Consider the following 13,920-nt stretch of genomic DNA (forward strand, 5'->3'; position numbering starts at 1 on the left):
AATTTTTAGTTAAGTTTATTCACTTAGGGTATTTTGGTCAATTCATGTTTTTTTTATCTAAATATTTAATATAAAACCAAAAAAATACATATACACTTTATCTTCCGCAATTTCCTAACCCTAAAACCCTAACCACCACATCTTGCCACCACCACCTCATCCTCCCACCACCACCACCACCAAATCCTGCTGCCACCACTCCGGCCACACCCATCGCCATTAAGCCTTTGTTGATCTGCAACCCAGTTGCTTCCGGAAGTCAAATACGCTAAAACTGCGTATACAAATTTTAAAAAGTCGATATTGCAAGCCAAGAAAGCAAGCTTATTTTCGATTCTTATTGACAGGCTTCTTGCCGACTTTAGCTGAGAGTTCACTTTTTTTAATCAAAGGTGAAATCCCAATTTCACAGCTACTAATTACACTTCACATTCTCATACATATACATCCAATTTCAAATTTTGGCATTTTCCCCCTTCACTGCTCTTCAGTTTCGCCATTGTACGGTTTGATTATCATCACCTCCAACACAAATCATTACAAAGATCACTCTACAGCTCTTCTACAATCAATCTTAGACATTCTTTTTCATATATCAAAAGGGTTTCTGGAGAAAAAGTTATCTACTTTTAGGGATTGAAAAAAAAAATTGATTTTTATTTTTACTAAAGAAGAAAGGGGATGGGGGTTCGAAGACTGAAGGGGCAACATCTTCCTCAACCCCTGTGATTGCAAATGGAAGAGACCCATATGAAGTTTTGAATGTTTTTAAAAATATATAAAATCCATGAACTGGGTTAACCTGCAACCGGAGAATAACCTGTAAACGGAGAAATCGGCAGCAAGTTCAGATTTTGAAGAGGAAACAGGGGCGAAACTAGGGTTCCGGTGATGGGGCCCATCTGTGACGGTGGTGGGGATGGAGACAGGAGGTTTGATTGTGGTGGGGTTTCTTGGAGGTGGAGGGTGGAGAGAAGTGTGGCCTTGAGAGAGAAAGAAGCTTTACATAAATCCCACTTTCAAGATGGGGGCAGTAGTGAGGGTTTGGTTGTGAGTGAGTGAGAGAGATATAGAGAGAGGTGTGGGTAGAGAGAGTAATGGTTGGTGTTAGAGAGAGGGAACTCAAGGGGTTTTATCTATTATTTTTTTTAATCTTTATTGTATTAGAATGGTAAAAGGACAATGATGCCCTCAAGTGCAAGGCACATGTGAGACTTAACTGGAAATTTTAATTGGGTTAGTGTTAAAGGAAGGTGTAATGATTTTAATAAAAAAGGACTGTGACTGTAATTATTGAAGTTAAAGGTCATCCATTGCAATCCGGTACTGTAATTATTGAAGTTAAAGGACAAAAAGTGTAATTTACCCACATATTTATTTTATTTATAAATATCTTTTCCATTGTTGTATTAAATAATTCCGAAAATAAATTATTTACATAATAATCCCAATAAAGGTGGATTGATAAAAGTGCCCTCATGTGCAAGGCATATGATAAGATTTAACAGAAAATTTTGACTAAGTTAAGGCTAAAGAACATAATGTGTAGACACTAATTAATTTTACAGACAAAGGACACTACCTAAAATTTAGTATAAAGACAAAGGACCAAAACTTACGATTCTAAAAAAACATGCAACATAAAATTAAAAGTAGTGTGGCTATTAGAATTCAAGCCCAAGTCTAATACAAGGCCACAGCTATTAGCCTATTATCACTACACCAGAGAACTATTATTTAATATTTAATAACCATATAAAAGCTTCTCTAGAACACTATTATCTGGTATTTCTAATATGTAAATATTTAATATTTAATAACCATATAAAAGTTTCTCTAGAACACTATTATCTGGTATTTCTAATATGTAAATACATGTAAAAGTTCTAAGAGAAAACCTACGTGACTCCTAATCAATTTATAAACTAGTTAGTTTTCTAGTCAAATAAATTTTGTTGTCTAATACATAATTCAAACAAAGGTTGTTTAAGAGAGTTTTGATCTAAAGTGCTAAAGCATGTCAAAAGTATAAAAAAAAAACAGAGCAAAAAAAGTTATGTCAGACATAGCAATTCGAAGGTTTAAAACTTTAAATATGGAAAAAAAATTATCACAAAGTGACTATTGAATTGGTTTGTGCTTATTTCATTTGTACCATATGCTCTTTTATTTGTACCAGATTTTATTATTTTACTTTTTTTCCTTATACTATTCATAACTTTAATTTTCTTGCCCTTAGTATTAGCATGTTTTACTTTCTTTCCTTATAGTGTTGGTAAAAGTATAATATAAGCTAGATGGTTTATTTTAAATTCTATTAAACCCTATCCTTTATAAGTTTTTTTAACTATTATTATTATTATTGTTATTGTTATTTTACTATTGACCATAATGTTTTACGTATGGCTCTGAATTTGGCGAGATAACACACCGCAATACACTTGTATGGTTTAATGTTTTTACGTCTACTTTTTTCTAGTTGAATGGTTTCACTGCAACACAAGGTTCCTAAAAGTTAGCATATTCAAAAGATTTTAATACTTGCCTCCAAAGTATTTATGATCTTATTTAATACAAGGTTAAAAGGTATACAAGGGTCCTAAAAGCTAGTATATTAAAAAGATTTTAATACTTGCCTCCGAAGTGTTTATGAACTTATTTAATACAACCACAAATTAAAAACCGTACAACATAAGTATATATGCATGCTCTTATTTCGTGAAAGAAAACTAAAAAGTGAACTTCACATGCATGCTTTGAGTAATATATGACAAAACAACATAGAATAGAATGCGTGTACGCTTTTTAGATTATTTAAATGAAGCTATTTGTGTTTGGTCAAAGTAGACACCAGAAGGTCCGTCATCAGGCAATAAAGCAGCCATCACCGGACCCTTTGCACCTTCTGACACATGGACTCCACTGTTGAGTGACATATCGGTTTTAACAAGCCCAGGATGGACGCAATTCACAAGAATCTTGTTTTGAAACTTTTTTGCCATTAGTCTTGTGTAAGCATTCAGAAAAACTTTTGAAACTGTGTAAGCAGAAGCTGGTGCGAGAGGCCAGCCATTCTCTCGCAACTTATCAGCCTTAGAGTCCCTAAGAAATAGTTGAATCATCTCATCGATCCTTTCCTCAGTTAGGTTGTCAATATCATCCAACTCTTCTTTGAACTTGTCATTTGGAATATGCTGAAAAACAATAAATATAAGGTAATAACATTTTATGGTCGAGTCATAATTTGTGCATATTAACTTTACTTACGGATAAGAGTCCAGAGACAGAGGTAATATTCACAATTCTCGGTGATTTAGAGAGTTGGAGAAGTGGAACGAGTGCTTCTGTAACTCTTTTTGTTCCATAATAGTTTGTCTTTAAACATTCTTCTACCATTTCATATGTTTGCTCACTAACGCCAGGTAAGATATCTCCATTCTCATCGACCAGTTGCTCTAGTAGCGCCTAATTCATGATAAAGCTATTTAATAATATAGACTATGTATAATTTCATTGTAACAAACTATAATTAGAAAACCTAATATAAAAGACAACTGAAATGAATGTAAGTAGTACGTTAATACCGCTCTATATATTGTCCACAAATATACTTACTTCTCCTTGTGCATTGTAAACTATTTTTTCAGCAACAAAACGAAGTCCACTTATTGCTGCATTGTTGACCTATACAAGTTTACAATTCTTTGATTAGGTTTAACTATTGAACATAAAGAAGTGGTTTAATCTTGGTTTACTTTCTGGTTCTTTCCGGTCCAACTCAAGTATGATATATTATTGCTAGTTTATAACAAAGTATATGCGTGTTGTGAATCTTTTGCTTACCAAGATATCCAGTTTTTTAAAATGGGTTTTAATAAATTGGACCAAATGTGGCATGCTAGTTGGATCTTGAATGTCAAGCTGATGAAAAATGACATTGGGAATGGGAAGGCCAAGACCATTAAGTTTCTTTACAGCTTCAATGCCACGACTCTCATTTCTAGCTGTTAGTATAACTTGGATATTGTTTAGTGCAAGCTGGCGACATATTTCAAACCCAATCCCTTTGTTTCCCCCTGTAACAACTGCACATCTAAAGTTAAAAACATAGCGTCAATATAACTTGGATATTGTTAAACTGAATGTCATGAAGTTGTATTTGAAAATTCTAAATAGAAATAAGTTGAAATAGATAACCTTTTTTCCTCCATTGTTTGGTGTAAAATTATAAAGTAGGAGAAGAATAAAGCAACCTGATCTTGTATAGAAAAATATTGGGAGACACGAATGATTTTATAGTGAAATATTAGAACACGTGAATGCATGCCAAAACTTCTAGATGTTTTAACATTGTATTAATTAAAATCATGTTCACTTTGGGTAAATATTCAAACAAGTGAATGCATGCCACACTTTTAGACCTTTTACGGTTGTATTAAATAATATCGTAAACACTTTGGAGGCAAATATTAAAATCTTTTGAATACACTAGCTTTTAGACCCTCCTATACCTTTTAACCTTGTATTAAATAAGATTATAAACATTTTGGAGGCAAGTATTAAAATCTTTTGAATATGCTAACTTTTAGGACCCTTGTGTTACAGTGAAACCATTAAACTAGAAAAAAAAAATTAGACCTAAAAACATTGAACCATACAAGTGTATTGTTGTGTGTTATCTTGCCAAATTCAGACCCATACGTAAAACATTATGGTCAATAGTAAAATAATAATTATAATAATAATAATAATAATAATAATATTAAAAAACTTATAAAGAATAGGGTTTATTAAAATTTAAAATAAACAATAGAGCTTATATTATATTTTTACGAACAATTTATACTTAAAGGGAAGAAAATTAAAGTTATTAATAGTATAAGGAAATAAAAGTAAAATAATAAATTCTGGTACAAATAAAAGAGCATATGGTACAAATGAAATAAGCATAAACCAATTCAACAGTAACTTTGTGATAAATATTTTCTTATTTAATGTTTTAAACCTTCAAATTGCTATGTTTGATATAAGTTTCTTTTCTATGTTTTTTCTATTCTTTTGACACGCTTTAGTACCTGAAATCAAACTCTCTTAAACAACCATTGTTTGAACTAGTTTAATACCCGCTCGGTGGATGGGTTACGTTGATGTATTATAAGTAACAACTTAAATGAACATGCGAACACAAAAAAAATATAATAGAGTCAGGTTACACAAAATTATATAAACAATAGTGCATCTAAATAATAGTGACAGTTTAGGACAATTTTTTTATAATATAACAATACTCTCCACTATCCGTCGGGATGTGAAGGTAATGAGGCTGTATTCCGTCTTGGCCCATCCATCGCACCCGGAGTTTGACATGAACATGGAGCGTGATGTCACACCCCGACCCGCAGCGGAAAGGTACGGGGCATGATGATTGCCCGTAGCTCATGACAACTAATTATTGTTTCAATATTTAAAGCATAACCATTTAAATAGTCACATAACATATAATAGTCAAAATTGTTCATACATTATTCAAAACAAATATATCAAGATTTCAATTTAATTTCCTAAGGCCCATGCTACGTCTCCACATCACTTGATCATCAACTTTGAAAACCTGCACCACGTTAGAAAAATATATTTTTGGGTCAACAATTATGTTGGTGAATAATTTCCTTCGTTTTATAGAAAACAGTTTTATATTTAATTCTTTTTAAACAAAAATATATTTTTAGCATGCAACTCAAGGTTAGTGTATAAATGGTCTCATATCATCAACATAGTCAAGATATCCATAAATCCAAATTTACCAAACAAGAATATACAATCAAATAACAACACAAACAATCAAAATAAAATAGACTCCTGATAATAGCGTGCATTAGGCTCAAGCCCCGAGGAGCGAGTCTAATACTGTTGGCGATACTAGGCTACAACCCATGGCCGTGGGGAACCTAGTCAGCCGTGTGGATCCACTAGAATAATAGCATGCAATACACTTGACATCAGATAGCATATAGAATAATAGAATACACATAAGACGTTCACATAATAACACTTGATCATAGCATGTTAAGTAAATCGAAAAGTGTAACGTGATGCACCCCAAAATTTGTAAAGTTAAAAAAAGGGGAAATGGAAGAAATTACTCACAGGTTGCGAAGAGTTAATCCACGAGATTTATCGCACGGGTACACGAGGAATAACAATTGACTAAATCACCCTAGAATAAATATAACCAAGATTCTAAATAACGAAAAACTTGAACGAATATGTTAATTTTAGAAAATTGGGTTCTCCTGTTTGGGGACCTTAAATTATAGAAAATAATTATTTGACAAAACAACCAAACCAATATGATTTTATATATATTTCTATAATTATTTACCATGAGATATTCTTAGAATTATCAATTTAATAGGGTATAATAGTTTTTCAAATGCCCTTATTTAATAAATTTGCTGAAACCATCTAATAATTTTTATATCGCAGATTAAATGATTATCACATATTATGATTAATTATATAACGGAAATTAATTGTTTAATATTACCATAACTTCTTTACTTAAATGAATATAAAAAAAAAACTATGGAAGATTTATATAAAATTCCCACTACAATTATATAATCTACATAAATCAGTAAAAATATTTATAGAATTTATTTGTGAAATTCTAGTATTTTTAAATAATTAAAACATGTATAAATCCAAATTAAATTCATGAATTCCCAAAAATCAAGAAAAAATTATATAGAAATTCCCTAGTGTTGATATAATCTGAAATAACCAATAAAAATATTTATTGAATTTATTAGAGATTATCTTGTATTTTTATTTGATTTATCTAATGATTAAAACATAAATAATTCACCAAAATTCCAATTGACATCTAAAAATCCCCAAAATTTCACACAATGTGATAATATGATATATAACAATAGTCTACTTTCAATTCATCAGAACACATGTCTAAACCTAAAAGCCCCAAATCGTATGAACGAAGAACCCTAATTTCAACTAAAATTAATTTAAGATAAATCAACCTTCTATCACAGAAATTGATAGAGGGCTTTTGTAGAGAAAGAAAAATAAGGCACAATAGGCTTTGGAATTACCTGAAAAGGTTAAGAATTGAAGGAGATATCGTCCGGGCAAGTTACAAGCCCTAGATTGTTCTTCAATTAAATTCGCGATGTAGAGGTGATGAAATGGAGAAATTTCAGTGGGGTTTTACATGGTTTGAGCAGAGGTTTCGGTGGTGTAATTATTTTGGTTCGATTTGCGAAAATATGGAAAACCCAGTTTGTGTTCTTGATGGTTAATAATGGTGGTCAAGGTTGTGATTAAGTGCATCAGTTTTGGATGTTTAAGGGGCGATTAGTTAATAAGAAGTATTAATCTCCATAATATCGTTTTAAATGCGAACAAAATGAATTAAAAACATCATGTGTAACGCCTCAAACGCTCGGGTAGGGTTTCATGATGTTGGGGTTGAGATTGAATATAAATAAAAGATGACACAGGTTACGTTACATATAATAATACAGATCAGGTGGTTGGGCGAGTTGTCTGCATTTACGAGTCGATAGGTTCGAGTCTTATCTACAGCAGTTAATTTTTTCTTTAATTGACTCCGGGTTCGAGTCCTGCTGACGGGTGGTCCGTTGGACAACCTTTAAATGGTTTAAAAAGATTAAAGTTCCATGCTTTACTTGGTTATTTGCTTGAACTTAGTAACTACGAGTGTTCGTGTGTTTTACAGGTAAATCGCTTAATTCGGTTAAATTGGAACCCGTAGGCTACGGACGAAAGAAAGGCATGTAAGGGCACCATATTTGAATCATCACATCATTCTCTACAAAGATAGGCAGCCAAGAAAGTCAACAATATCAATCACCATCATCTCATGCAAACTTTGAGGGATGGGGTTTTTGGTGGCACCTTATATCAAAAGTCAACAACAATAGTTAATCATCATCAGAGACTTCACGTGACTTTGTGGGCTTGGTTTTGGATTTAACGGCAGCATGTAGGTGTTATTTGGAGGAGATTATTTTATAAAAACAAATAAATAAAACACATGCTTGCTGGCAAGGACTTCTAGACAATTGTACACATGAAGTCAAGTGAGGAATTAATTGAAAGTCAACAATAAAGAAGATAAGCATCAATATGATTGGGCCGAAACTTATCAAAGTGGGCGGCACATATATGACATACAATCACATGGGCTGACATGTGAGGGCAATTGTAGGCGGCAACTTCAACATAATCATCATCATCATTACGCCAACAAAGGCATCACGTGAAGACTCGTGGACTTCTTTTTTATGTGATTGGGCCGCCATATACATAGGAGACTTGTTGGATCATCTTTGATTGGGCCGCCACACAAAAGTGGCAAACATTGGATGGAATTGGGCGGCACACGTGACATTGAGGCACAAAGCAGAACAATCAGGCGGACGCCGTAAATTACGGTTTCACCGTAATTTACGGTGGACCTGATTTTGGCAAAGTTCCCACCGTAAATCAGTAGTACAGCGCCGTAACATTTTATTGTCCACCGTAATTTACGGTGGAGCCGTAAATTACGGTGGTGTCTGACGGGAAAAGTGTAACTGCCTCATTAAAGTGATTTTTATTGTGTCTTTTCATCATTCCTTATCATTGTCGGTTTTGGGGGCATTCCAGGGGCGAATTGGCTGGTTCTTGCTTGTTTTTGGACAATCTCTAACATTCGGTTTGTGTCTTTGATCCGTATGAACAATATTATCTTTGTTAGGATGTTGATTCGAGCCATGCTTGGCTAAACACTTTATGATTGTCCTAGATTGAAGGTTTGTTTGAGACAATTTGTATTTGATTTCCTAATTTCTAGAATAGCAATCTTAATCTTGATGGTTGGTTTGTTATGGTGTGTGATTGTTTGTTAGTAACTTGTTAATTCTTATGATTTTCTAGTTTGAAACCATACGTTCTTGGTGTCGTGGGCAATCGAGATATCATGGGTAGAATTAGGATTGGGTAAGGGTTGATTGATCATCGGGTAACAACCTCACGTTCTAGGAATCTGAGTACTTAGTTCCCTTTCATCACTGCAAGTAATCACACATGAGCTATGTCTATGTAGTTCTTTCTAGTGGAATGATAATATGAATGTCGATACAAACCGGAAATCTAGGATGGTCATTTGTCTCTAATTTGCTTACAAACAAACTTTTCTCTTGCAATTTACTTAGTTTAATTTAGTCTAAAACCAATTCACTCACATAAACTCTCGAATCTTATTTCTTTTGCAATTAGTTTAATTTTAGGTAACTTAGATAAATCTCAAATAACACACATTCCACAAACTCCCTGTGTTCGATACCCACTTGCCGCTATCTATATAGTTGTTATTGGGATTAAATTTTGCGTGACCACGACATCACGTCAAATTTGGCGCCGCTGCCGGGGAGTTGTGCGCAACGTGTGTTATTTTTGTGTTTGCTTTGAGTTCGTTATTTTTTTTCTGGTCTACGCGAGGTGTGTTTAGTGTGCAGGTATTTACAGGTGCATGCGTACTAGAAGCTCTCACAAGCTTTCACCACTAGTGTTTGATCCGGAAATCGAGCGAACTTTGCGAGCAAACAGAATTTTGCTAAGGGAAAATACAATCAGTAGTTCACCAACACCACCAATTACACCGATTACACCACTTCGATACATGGATCCACCACCACCACCACCCACTACGGGTGAATCCACTTCATCAATCATACCAACATCCACCCAACCTTCACCAAATACCACCATTCCACCAAATACTACCGAACCCACCATACTTCAAAATGTCACATCAACCAACACCACACAGCCCATTACTACACAAGAAGAACCAACCACCACATTTAACCCTTCCACTACTATACCTCCATTATCTCATTTCTTTCCGGGTGCGGGTCCGTCATATTCGAGCCATACCATAGCACCAATTTCGTCTATTGTCCATGCTACACCGTTTCGACCATCAAATCAGTCGGGGTTCCAATACTCGACTCTTCCATTTGGGCAATCGTCGGGAATTCAAGGAGATGGGTATGATGAAGGTTATGAGGAGTTTGAAGGTTTTGATGAAGACGGGTACGATTATGGGGGTGATGGAGAGCAAGGGGAGTACGGTTATATGCAAGGCCAAGCACAAGTGATTCCAAATGTTGGTGGGGTACAACAACAACAACAACTCATACCTCAACATATTAGGCCAAGGCCACGAGGGCCGCAATTGCAACGTCCGGTTCCCTTGCAACAAGTTCGACCACAACATGTGCAACCGCCATTCCAAAGGCCAATTCAACACCCACCGGTGCCACAACAACAATTTCAACAACCAATTGCACCACAAGGGCCTATGCAAAGACCAATGGGTCAAGTTCGTCCACGGGGTCGATTTGGTGTGCCAAGGAGGCATCTTAGGGAAAATGCAAGGGGAATTGAAGTGCATTTTAGACCGGTGATCACTCACAATCCTTCACCGGTGGTCATTCCTCACAACAACCAAGGGAGAACTTTTGAAGTAAGAACAAACTCGTTGCAAAGTTTACCGAAGTACAAAGGGTTAGCAACGGAGGAGCCGTATTTCCATTTAGAGGCCTATGACTCAATTTGCAACACTTTTGGGAGTCAAGGTTTTTCGGCCGATGAAGTCAAGTTGGTCTTATTTCAGTTTTCTTTGGAGGATAAGGCAAAGAAGTGGTTCTACACTTTGCCTTCGGCATCTATTTACACTTGGGGGGAAATGCAACAAACTTTCTTAGATGAATTTTATACCGCCCAAAAGACCAATGATGCTAGAAAGGGGTTGAGGAGCTTCCAACAACAACATGGTGAGATGTTCCATGAAGCGTTTGAACGATTCAATATGATGATAAAGAATTTCCCTCACCATGGAATCGAATTGTGGGAGTTAATGAATGCTTTTCACGAGGGGTTGAGTGCCGAAGATGCTCGCGATTTGATGTCCATTACCGGTGGGACTTTTGGCACAAACTATGAGAACGACGATTGGGAGTTTTTAGAGAATATGGCAATCACTTCAAAAAGAAAGGCTCAAGCATCGAGGAGAGCGCGACCGGCCATTGCCCGACCTCAAGTGCACGCCATAGATGATGGTAATGTTCAAACTACTAACCAAATTTATGATGTTTGTGCTTTGTGTAATGAAATAGGTCATGCGGCTGAAAATTGCCAAGGGTTGGTGGAAGGGCAATATGAAGAAGTTCAAGGTCAAGGTCAAGGAGGGGGTGGTAGAAATTACAACAACATGAATTCTAACACTTACCACCCCGGGTTGAGGAACCACCCAAATTTTCGGTATGGGAACCATTCAAATCAAGCTAACCCGAATTTCCAAGGAAACCAAGGATTTCAAAGGCAATATCAAACGGGTCAAAGCTTTTCGGGTGGAAATGAGATGATGGAGATGTTGAAGGTGATGCAAAGTGAAATGCAACGAATGAACCAACGTGATGAGGTTCGGATGCAAAAGGACGAGGTTCGTGACAAAAGCATCCAATCGTTGACCACTCAAATGGGTCAACTTGCAAGTGACGTGGCGATGTCAAAGAAAGCAAAAGGCCAGCTACCGAGTGATACGGTGCCAAATCCCAAGAACATAAAAAGCATTAACATCAATGTGGTAAGCACCGTTCCAAATACTAAATTTAATGAAACATTGCTAACTTCTTCGTATCAAGTGAATGCAGGTTTAGAAAAAGATGCCGAAGTTGAGAATGATAAAGAGTATGAAGCGCCAATCGTGCCTATCCGTGTGGGAAAATTAAAAATCCCTCACGCATTGTTGGACTACGGGGCAAGCGTGAGTGTGCTACCAAGCGATCTATACGATATGTACGACTTTGGTCCACTCGAAGGTATAGACACCATGGTGAGCTTGGCGGATGGAAGTTGGAGGCGTCCATGGGGAATGGTTAGGAATGTTAAGATTCAATTGGGAGAATTTGAATACCCGGTGGATTTCCTAGTTTTGGACTATGATTCTACCAATATGGCATCGCAACAAAGGGTGATTTTGGGTCGACCGTTTCTCTATACGGCAAATGCTCAAATCGATTGTAGAGAAGGAATCATTACTATGACTGAAAAGAATCGTAAGTTGTCATTTGATGTTCAAACTAAGATGATTAGTTACGATTTTATTGTGGCGAAGGATAGCGGGTTTAGTGAAAATGTGTTCCAAAGAATGAGAAAAAAACACCCACCGGACCGTGAAGAAAAACATATGGGGTCAAGCAAGAGCGTATTTGATTACCCATCGAGTCAAAACAAGATGGATGCATTGTAACACCTCGAAAATTTCGTCCAATAATGTCTTGACACGTGTCATAAGGTTCCGTTATGTGAAAACATACTTTAGAGGGACTAAAAGTGACAAACAGTGAAAACTATGGAACGTAAGGGTCCAAAGTGTCAACAATGGATAAATAGACTCTATGATAACCCTACATAATGTTTATAACCTTTAACGGATGGTTCATGGATCATACGACGCGGAAATTGCACAAAAGTGAAGTATTGTAAACTATAGGGGCCAAAAGTGTCAACATGTTTAATTTATACCTCTGAGTGAAATTTTGGCAGACCCGAAGCTTTGTATAGCTAAAATATACTCACTAGAATATGTGGTAAAAATTTCATGAAGTTTCGTTAACGTATGAGAAAGTTATGGCCAAAACCGTACTTAAGGGACTAAAAGCGTCAACGTCGAATTTCAGGGCTTTTCGGTTGAGCGCAAAGTTATCCGAGGGCATTACCATGTTGGTAAAAGTCCTAAGGTCCTTAGAAACCAAGTTTGGGGGTTTACGGGTCAAGAAAAGCAGCCGAAACATCGCACGCAAGCTCAGGGACTAAAGCTGCCAAAAATAAAAACTTGTTTTGCTGAACCAGGGTCAGGCGACCCGCCTGGTAAAGCCCAAGCGGGCCGCGTGGGACTGCCAGCGAGCAGAAAATCGGATTTGGGTCGAATTGGGTCCGAATTTGAGTGGAATCCAGTTGTCTTTGCCTCCAAATGCTCCAATTGGAAGCCATGCATGGCTAGGCAAACAGTAAACCTCAAAATTTCAGCTTTAAATCCGAATTCGTCTCATTTTTGATCATTTACAATTGGGAACAAAGGCTCTCAAGACTTGCAAAGGCTCTCAAGACTTCCTGGAGCTAATCCGACCATCAAAGCTGATTTCTAGTGTTCACTAAACATCTTTAGGACCTTTGTAAGCTTTCAATTCGTTCTTTAATCCGTGCTTGTTGTGTTTATTGATAAAAGTCAAACTGGGTGTTCATAACCTTTGACTTTCTGATTAAACGGATTTCTTTCAGTCATTTCTCGAATTGAAACTTGTTATAGATTGGTATTTATGTGGGAAACAAACCCTCTAAAGGGTACTATCTGATTCCCACTACATGCATGCTAAATGTCGAGTCAAACCTATTTCTAAAAAGTCAACAGAAGCGATTTTTGTGAAAAATGACATGATTAATGATATAGATGACATGCAACCTGATTGATCATTAAAAATAACTTGTAATACATATAAGAATGTGTTTTAATCATCATCAACTCGACAATCTATAGTATAGCCACGAATCGGAACCGAAAGTCTTGTAAAACGATTATTTCGTGGACTATCGATTCGGATTCGTACATGCATGTTCGAGATCTGTATTGGAAAGTATTTTTGACTATTTTCATTTTAGTTAAACTTTCTGGAATTTCCTTTGATTGAGTCTATGCTTAGCCCATTCGAATGCATGTTTCCGATTTATGCATAAAGTTGACTATTTTGCCCTTTTTGATTTAGAACGTGATTTTTGGAAAAGTGAAAGGATAGAAATCTTTATTCCTAATATATGAACTTGCACCGA

The 13,920-nt window shown here is 36.0% G+C and overlaps 1 protein-coding gene, 1 long non-coding RNA gene and 1 other non-coding gene across 3 annotated transcripts; all 3 read right to left on the reverse strand.

Annotated features, from left to right (window-relative positions):
- Nucleotides 1-2,692: 2,692 nt before the first annotated feature.
- On the reverse strand, nucleotides 2,693-4,248 carry LOC110915281 (salutaridine reductase). The gene is made up of 5 exons (XM_022159957.2): nucleotides 4,198-4,248; nucleotides 3,844-4,093; nucleotides 3,616-3,684; nucleotides 3,268-3,465; nucleotides 2,693-3,194 (listed from the first exon to the last, which is right to left on the reverse strand). Exons 1-5 carry the CDS (start codon nucleotides 4,209-4,211, stop codon nucleotides 2,811-2,813), a joined length of 915 nt encoding a protein of 304 aa, XP_022015649.1. The 5' UTR covers nucleotides 4,212-4,248; the 3' UTR covers nucleotides 2,693-2,810.
- Nucleotides 4,249-5,347: 1,099 nt separating this feature from the next.
- Nucleotides 5,348-7,166, reverse strand: LOC110917962. The gene is made up of 3 exons (XR_002580975.2): nucleotides 7,113-7,166; nucleotides 6,148-6,217; nucleotides 5,348-5,611 (listed from the first exon to the last, which is right to left on the reverse strand). It is a non-coding gene; the product is annotated as an uncharacterized LOC110917962 (long non-coding RNA).
- Nucleotides 7,167-10,826: 3,660 nt separating this feature from the next.
- On the reverse strand, nucleotides 10,827-10,932 carry LOC118488642. Its single transcript, XR_004885186.1, has one exon. It is a non-coding gene; the product is annotated as a small nucleolar RNA R71 (small nucleolar RNA).
- Nucleotides 10,933-13,920: the final 2,988 nt, after the last annotated feature.

The sequence above is a fragment of the Helianthus annuus genome, chromosome 16, assembly GCF_002127325.2.
Source record: "Helianthus annuus cultivar XRQ/B chromosome 16, HanXRQr2.0-SUNRISE, whole genome shotgun sequence".
Classification (NCBI taxonomy): Eukaryota; Viridiplantae; Streptophyta; class Magnoliopsida; order Asterales; family Asteraceae; genus Helianthus; species Helianthus annuus.